The 9,324-nt window shown below is 40.3% G+C and overlaps 1 protein-coding gene across 3 annotated transcripts in view; it reads left to right on the top strand.

Moving 5' to 3' along the window:
* Positions 1–2,041: 2,041 nt before the first annotated feature.
* srpk2 (SRSF protein kinase 2) overlaps positions 2,042–9,324 on the top strand; it is a 64,142-nt gene continuing 56,859 nt past the window's right edge. For 2 of the 3 annotated variants that reach the window (XM_079685467.1, XM_079685468.1), the window contains exons 1-2: positions 2,042–2,177; positions 2,424–2,490. In XM_079685467.1, coding sequence (XP_079541593.1) covers positions 2,162–2,177; positions 2,424–2,490 — 83 coding nt within the window. In that variant the 5' untranslated portion in view covers positions 2,042–2,161. Of the gene's footprint in view, positions 2,178–2,236; positions 2,491–9,324 lie in introns of those variants that run through there. The other variant, XM_079685464.1, reaches the window with a different exon arrangement.

Genomic DNA, 9,324 nt, shown 5'->3' with positions numbered 1-9,324 from the left:
TAATTCCATTGTTTGTAAAGGAAAAAAGAAACATGACTCCATGCCCTGGTAGACTTGTGATTTCTGAACAGATGTAAGAAATTGGACTGTCACTTCCTGTGATGAGTTTCAACAAGTGTTTTTACAATATCTCCTCTGACAAGTCCTTTCCTCCTCATGATAATGTTATATTGTGGTAATAGTAAGATGTTAATGCAACATTTGTGTGTGACTTTGGCTCAAGGGGGTAAATGGATGTCTTCCAACCTGAGGGTCAGTGGTTCAACTCCCAGCATGATATTGTTTTGTTATTGTACCTCACTGAGCTGCCCGGGAGGAACTCTTGCAAGTTCTTTCAAAGTAATAGCTCTCGCAAACTTTTGTAAAAACGCTTTTAATTGTGGTGTAAAAAACTGAAAAAAGTAGACAGATATTTAGGCTTAATTCCAGTTTTTTTCTAAAGGACATATTCAGGTAATCAAGTCTAACCCTAATATAGGAATGATATTGTTTTATGTTTTTTATTTATTTCCATATTTATTTTTTCTTGTGTTTATTTATTGCTATATTTATTTCCACATTTATTTATTTCAGTTTTTTTCTCTTTTATTTATTGTTATGTGTTTTGTTTCCTGTATTTATGCATTCATTTTTTGTTTACCCTTTTCATGTTATGTCCTCCATACCGTGTGCTTGTTGTGTGCATAAAGACAAATTCACTCAAGATCACATCACAGCAAGACATATAGTTGGGCGTTCAATGTTTTAGAAACACCTTGGTCTTTGCATTGGTTTTTCATGCAGGTGCTCAACACCCAGGGGAGGGACATCCTTTGTCTTCTCCTATGCTGATGTTAAATCAGGAAAATGGTCCCCACCACTTTTTCTAACAAAGTGCATATACAATATATTTTTAATTCACATAAAACTCCTGTTAAATCGGAATGAACTTTGCATGAAAATACATGAAGAAAAATCTAAATGGAATCAACTTACTTCAATTAAAGTCCCAAGCAATCCTGCAGTTAATTGGAGATATTGATTAATAGTAATAAATATTGATGATATCGGTGTCGTGGCTTAGATGGTTAAAGCGCCTGTCTAGTAAACAGGAGATCCTGGGTTCGAATCCCAGCGATACCTTTTCACTGAGAATTAACGCAAGATGCCTCAGATCGGATTTACATTTGCAGGGAAACGTATCAATAAGTAAACCAATAAGGACTTGTTGGTTGTGTTAACTGTGAATCAAACACGCTGTTTGCAAATATGACATCATGGTTACTTCTGTCAATGCTACCATATGTTTCCTCCCATACATTCTAATGGTTTCCTGTTTAATGCTATTAGTTCATGTTTGTCATTCTTTGGCATAGTGAACTATAGCAGAGTTGGAAATTGATTGGCAAATACTTTGAAAATCAATTAAACATTTAATGAATTTTCTAAATGTAGTGGAGCTAAGGTAATGTCCTTCTATCTTAATTTTCATCAGGTAAAAGTAGACTTTAGCTTAGCATAACATGGAAATACTTAAAGTACAAATACCTAAAACATGTACGCCTACCTACAGATATACAGTATTCAGGAACATATAGCCTACTTATGTAGTAGGTCTATGTGTTTATTATACACAAGCAACAATGTTGTATTGCACTTAAATTAAATTCAGGTGCATGCTCCTTAGCTTTTAAAGTGTCTAATTCTCCTTAATAAAGCATAATTGTACTGTATGTGACACCATCTTGCATGGCTACCATTTCACAATAAAGCAACTTCAAATGTTTAATATTAATTGTACCTAAGTAAACGAAACGAAAAGGGTTCTCATTTAATCCTCACTAATGAGAGTCAATAATATAACGCTCTGTTTACCTCTAATCGCTTCCTTCATGAAAAAAGTAAGGAAACAAATCATATTGTTTGGTAATCGGATACATGTGATAAATAGTTAATTCCCAATAGGCTAAATACATTAATAAATCATTTTATTGTTAAATATGACTACATAGTGGCAAATTGGTGCATATCCACGCGGCCACTGCATGTCACTGCCGCCAGAGGGAGCGCGTGTAGAGGTTAGTGTCTATGTGCATGTGTGTGTTTGTGTGTATTTGCGAGAGAGAATACGGCTGCTGCCGCTGAGCTGCCCCAGCTCCTGCTGAGGGGAAGAGGAGGCAACATGAGCTCCAGGAAAGGTGCGTATCCCTCAGCCTCTAACTTGAACATGCTACCACACTTACTGTTTGTATTTTACATGAAAGGTGGCGCGGAAGTTACCCGTGTAGCTAACCTACCAGAACACACCAAACGACGCTAAATGACCCGCCAGCTTTAAAGCCTAATGATGAATGTTTGTTCTCTCTCTCCCCGTCCCTCCTACACCCTTCCCCGGACTCGGACTTCGGTCATGCCCGTTGATAAACCTCACATCGCCCCGGCAGTGATGGCCATCCAGGCTAGAAAAAGGAGGCCGAAGGGGAAGAAAGACAGAACTGGTCACCATCGGAGGTAAGCAGGGCGGCGGCGGCGGCGTTCGATGACTGCACGACATGGTGAAAGTGAAGTGTTTGTTTGCCGGGGTTTGGCTCGCTGGCAGCGGGTGTCTCACCGTCTGATGCCGGTATAGACTGTGCGCACATATGGCCAAAGGCGTTTACTTTCAGTACGCATATGGGATACTCTGGAGTGTGATAAGTTGCCATTTACGTTAAAAAACGACCCCACTTGACTCCCTAACGCCTGCTTCTATCCACAGTAGCTACATGCCTTATTTTTGCCTCTCTTGGGTTCCACGACTGATAGCCTCCTGACTGATTATTTTGACAGGGGGTTGTAAAAGGAGATGTGACAGCTCGTTTCTTTGCAGCAGTACCAGACTGATAAGAACCAAAACACCCCCCTCTATCGAAATGTCTATTTTGGAATCTCTCACATCATGGGGCTGGATTATGTAACTTTTGTTGAATTTGTATGAGCATTGTTTCCTGGTGTGTCTGGTTGTATAGGCAGTCTTGCAGATGCACGGGTATTTCAGCTTGATTTCCCCAGTGTGTGTGCTTGCAGCGGACTGGAGTGTGAGCAGCTCAGTGTAAAGTGCATGCGAATTGGAGAGTGTAGAGTGGGGGCTTTCTTCATGGCATGATGCTATTGGAGCGACGTCACCAGCAGCCGAAGAAGGCATCAATTAGGTGATGCCAACCAATGCCCACCCGCCCCAGGGGGCTGCTCTGTCTGATGCTAGAATGTGCTGGATTTCCCAAACACCTGCACATTGAAATACAGCAAACAGATATGTGCAAAAAAGACCCCGCATGATAAGGCCAGTTATTCAGATTTTTTGTCTTAAATCATGAAAACATTACGTCAGTGGTGAGGTAATTCCATATGCTGGATTTTCATCTATTTTAGGTTTTTATTATCCCTTAAAAGCAGCTATCTCTTGTAAATAAAAAATGAACCCAGTGGTAGCTTTGAGATTGGTGATGGTCCCCATGGTATGCCTGGATATATACACTAGGGCTTAACTCTGAGGGGGATTAATCATGGACAGAACATGAGTAGCACAATGTCTCTTGATTAAAGATTATACTTGTATGATGAATACATCGGCACTCATTTTCCTGATTTATAATTTGCTCCAAAAATACAATTCATCATGATTTTAAACAAGGAATAGAGCGGAAATCATGTTGATTTTGCTTGGTAAATGACTCAAATTATAAATAAATTAATCTAAAATAGTTGCGGCTTCTTTTTTCTGTCGATTCACTTTTTATCTCAGCTGTACAATGAAACAAATGACTAAAGCTATTCATTTAGCAGATGCATATCTAGGCCGAGGTCACAGTGGTATCAAGGCAAGTACACTCACATATACTCTTGTTTGTCACACACACACACACACACACACACACACACACACACACACACACACACACACACACACACACACACACACACACACACACACACACACACACACACACACACACAGACACAGACACACACACACACACTTTTAAATAAATACTTTATAAGGATTATGATCTTCTTTGATCCAGAGCCTGGCCTCCGCTGAAGGGCTTCACACAGCTGAGGCGAGCTCATTCCAACAAACATGGGCTTTCACCTTCAGAGCAGTGTGTACTCAGGTTCAGCAGTGATTGCATTGTCGGTCGGCTTTAATCTCTTCTGATTTCATCTGATACCTCTTCCCATGTTTGAACTTATTCATTCAGACACACTCACACTAAAATGCATCTACACACATTCCCAACCCCAAGAAGTACACACACTGTCTGGGTGCCATCTTAACATACATTGCTTAGTCTAGAGAGAAGGGATATAATCACAAAGTCTAACCTCTTTAAAGCCTCTTAAGCCTCTTACACACCAAACTGACACCAAAGAACCGTCGGGACACGTCGCCTCACGTCTCCTGCGTCTCCTGCGTCTTGGCCATGTTTCGCACTGGAACACACCGCAAAGACTTCAGTCGACGGCCAAGTAGCACGTACGAACTGCGCATGCGTGAGTGGCAGGTAAGCAGGCAGCGGTAGTTCAAAAGTGTAGGGCGACACGACGCTCATCGACGGCCCGACATCTATCGACATCTATCGACACCGCCTCGTTGTGTAAGGACACATCAATTCTATTTTGTATGTGGCTTCCATAGGAACTTCTTTTTGCTTTTGTGGTCTGCTCATCAAGATTGAAATCCTGAAGATATTTAAGTATTTTTGTTGTTCGCGCAATCATGCTTTCTATCCCATTTAAATGCATCAGTTTCACTTGCATGCCCGGCAGATTGGGGCTAATTTGCTATTCTGTTTTTAAGTTGACAAGCTCAGTAACTCAGTCCACTCTTGGGTCCAGACTGAAATATCAAAAAAACCAACAGGATGGACATTCACGATGCCTTCAATTCTACTGACATTGGCATTCACTGACTTTTCTCCAAGCGCCATATACTGTACATGCAGGTTGACATTTTTCATTGTAAGCAGTGGCGGACTGGCCATCGGGACAAGTCCCGATGGGCCGGTACTGAAGTGGGCCGGTCGGACGATGTGGGTCCCCCCCCCCCCCCCCCCTCGACAATTTACAAGTGGTATTTACTTGCGGTACCGAAGTGGGCCGGTTGAGAGTCCCGGGCTGATTTATAGTCCCAGTCTGCCCCTGGTTGTACGGGTAATGTCCTGACAACGATTCAATGCATTGTCAAGGAAAATACATCTAACCAAAGGTCCTTACAGGATAAGTTATCGTTGCATACAGATTTAGTGATCCCCTGAACCATCTAGTGCCATCTTCAGCTCAGTCTAATCTGCTGCCCAATACTTTTGTCAATGTCATTTCAAACCACCTGAGCCCTTCTCTGTGTTTGGTCGATATTAACAAATGCTAGCATGCTAACAGGCTACACTTATATGATCAACTGGGTAAATATAACCTATGAATATAAACAAGCAAAGCAAATAATATATTTATATCAGCAAACATAGTTGAATCCTTTTGAAATAAATTGAAAACAACACGATGTAATTGACAAAATACCAGTATTATTAGATGAATCAATGTAAACACTTTATTTGCAGATGCACTCAAGTGATTACATTGACAGCTGTTTATTTACTGCATCTGTTCAAATAATAGGATGACGGATTAGTCATTTTGTATCTGTCACACAGTATCTCAGACACCATTGATCAGATACGAGCAGCATACATTTTGTTTGAGGACTTAATTTCCTACTAAAAGAACTATGTGAGCTGTTTGTTACTGATTTACCCAGAGGGGAACCACCCCATTTCTGAGGGAACACATGCTCCGTTCTTGACGATTAACATCATCAGCACAAGCAGTGCAGTCACATGTTTGGGTATGGATTGGTGAGCAGAGCTTGTTTGTAAGCAAGACACTGATCTTTTGGCCTTGCAACTATAAGTGTGTTCTTCAAAGCCTTTTTCCAGCTTTTAAAACTTCTGTTTAGGGTGCTGAACAAAGACTGTGTACTAGGCTGGAGCGATGCCAGAAACATTCAAAGACACCCTTGTGATTTGTAGGCGTAGTTGTGCTTTGGTGTTATTTCCTTGGATTTATCTTCTAAAATAACTCGGTGAGTGTGCAGGTATAGACGAGCAGTGTCTGTAGGAGGAGTATAGAAGATGCTTTGAACTTGGTTGTGGCCCAAAAGAAAGTTCATTCTAAGTTCACTTTGATATACTATCTCTTTTCATCCTCCAACTTTTGCTTGTGTTGTCCTTTTGAAGTTTCGGCTTTTGCCCGCACACTGTAACCTGATCCTATCTCTATACTTCCCTCGATCTATCTTGATGATCTGGATGTTAGTATTGTATAATATGCATGTCAGTTATTGAGTCATCTGTTTGTGTTTGCTTGAGAGATACTCGATAGGAGTTGAGGCGTTGAAAGCTTTCTGGTATTGAGCCATGAGTTGTTTTGTATGATCCAACAGGTTGAGGAACTTATACTTGTATTTGTTTTATACTTAGACTAGTCAATCTCCAATAGAGATGTTCAATTCTTTCAGCCTATAGTCAGTTGATTCATGCTTTTGTATAAGGCTGCAACTATTACTATCAATCAAACTACCAATTGTACCTCGATTGATTCATTTAATTTTTCTGAAAGTAGCAATTCATATCCATCCCAATTTCTTAAAGGTCCAGGTAACATGTTTTTTCACTCCCAAGCCCAAATCCAAAATGAAAAAAAAAACACAAGATGAAGAAAATATATTAGGATTGGTGTTCATGTCTTCCAATAAGTATTAGGAATGTTAGGTTAGAGATAATGGCCCAAAATAATCCCATTTTGGTCAAGTTTTAGTCTATGGACATTTTGTCGTGGCTCCGTTGACCTCTGCAGATGTTTTGTAATAACAGCCTCCTCTATGGTTCACCTGCAAAAATCCTCAACAAACTTCAATACATCCAGAACTCCGCCACCCGTCTACTCACCAACCCCCGAATCCGTGAACACATCACCCCCGTCCTCATCAAGCTCCACTGGCTCCCCATCCCCCAGAGAATTCAGTACAAAGTCCTCCTGATGACATACAAAGCCCTCCATAACCTGACCCCATACTACCTGGCTGACCTCCTCCACAGACACACTCCCACTCGCTCCCTCCGCTCGGCTGCTGCCGCCAACCTCCTGCCGAAAGTCAGACTATACTCAGTCAAAGTCAAGTTAATTGAGTTAAGCCCAAATGATGTTATAATGTGTTCCAGATGCATTTTCAGTTTAGAAGAGAGCGAAAAGTGTGGAGAAGTGCTGAAAGTGGTGAGACATTTACAAAAAATTTCCATGTCGACAGCTGCATTTTCAATGTGATTTGTGAACTCCATAACATGTTTAAGTTTGATATCTTATAAACTACAGTATATCCTGTGAGTAATCGGACGATGGAGTATTTTAACATGCAAATAATAACCGATTAATGCCATGTTATCTTCAAATGTCCCTACAGTTTGTTACATCTCTACCATGTCACTTTGTTTTTAGCGGGATTTGTTAATACCAACAACAAAGCAAGTTGCATCAGTCCTCTTTTCTCTGAAAGGATTTGTTTAGTGAGGGATCATAGCTTTTACACCTTCACATTTATGTTTTCTCACTCTATCATCCCTCCCTTTATTGAGTTTTGCCTGTCATTTGAGATAAATGGACAATCATGCCCTTTGTTGTGCATGTAACCATAGCAACACTGGCTCTTTGACTCTAGTAGAGCAGTTGTAATAATAACAAAGCGAGTGCTAGTCGGCATGAGTACAAGGAACAACAATGATGAAGTACGATTAATGACAGGGTGAGGGTGGAGATGCATATTTAGTGACTTCAAAATATAAAAGGTTCTCTATTCAGGCCATTTAAAGTAAAGGCTAACGGTACAGTCAGATAAATAATGAAAGAATGAATTGTTTGACAAGAAACCCTTTTATTGACCTTTGACCTGTCATAGGTTACCCATACGTGCGATATGTAGCATTCCTCTGCTGGAAATCCACCAAACTGTCCACCCCGGATTAAAGAGTAAACGTTTGATCTGCCTTGTTGAATAGAGATTGAGATGCGTGTCTGCTTTTTAAATAAGACAATGACAACTTATAGCCATTTTCAAGTCATTTGATGTGAATTGTCTTGAAGATTAAATGAGTTTGGATAAGCATACTCAAACTTGCTGGGGTTGGTAGTGTGAAAGATATCGAAGTGGCTCTAGTATAATAGCACTCATTAGTCATAGCGTGGCAGGCAGAGCATTGGTGAGTCTAAATGCTATTATTCTTTTGGGATATATGTCTTTCAGCGAGCAGTACCAGTCGTGGCATTATGGACCTTTCTGCATGAAATGAGCTGACTCTAACCTGACTAATGTTCCCACACATTGCGCAGTGAACTGCATTGATTTTCTGGGTTTTGCCCAGCCCGTAGTCTTTGACTGAAGATGAGAGTAGGCAGCCGGCTAACTGTGCAGAGACAGAACAGGGTTTATTCACTGGGAACAGGAAGCAAGCTGAATCTGGAGTCTGTTAGGATTGAAATCACATGTTGATTGCTGCTAAGAAACATTGCTGTAGTTTAATGTCTCCAAAACAATTGAAGGAAGTTCGCCTTATTAGGGCTGCACGATTTGGGAAATAATCAAATTGCGATTTTTCTGACAGATATTGCGATTCAATTTGCGCTATATATATATATATATTATATATAATCTAAAAGGACATCCTCAGGAGGGTGTTTCCATAGATAAAAACATACACAAAGACAGTGACACACACACACACACACACACACACACACACACACACACACACACACACACACACACACACCCACACCCACCCACCTTGGTCCACTTCGGATTGGTTAACAGTGGCTATTACATGTGGAGCACAGCACTTCTGATTGGCGTGGATGACTGACACACAAGAAGAAGAAAACCCAAATCGCAGGCTTTGCGATTTGCTAATTGCATGATTTCAAATCGCAATTTCGATTTAAAAATCGATTAATCGTACAGCCTTATTAGTATTTAGTTTTTTGTAACCATTCAAAAATGTGCTTAAATTAGTATGTAAATTGAATGTTAGCATGAGTTCTTATATGAATACATACAAATATGTACACATAGCATTGTATGACATTAGTAAACAGACTTTATCTTCAGCACTTTGTGTTAATAGATTCTCCATATTTTATGGTTAATTTGTCTTTTTCTGAAGTAATTGAGTTTCTGAATGCTGTCATTTAGGTTTAGTTTGATGTAAGAACCACATATCACCAGTGTGTGATGTATTAGAATTACAGTTCAAGTTT

Source organism: Notothenia rossii (genome assembly GCF_949606895.1).
Source record: "Notothenia rossii genome assembly, chromosome: 5".
NCBI lineage: Eukaryota > Metazoa > Chordata > Actinopteri > Perciformes > Nototheniidae > Notothenia > Notothenia rossii.
Note: the sequence above shows the minus strand (reverse complement) of the source record. Positions and strands in the feature narration are given on the sequence as shown.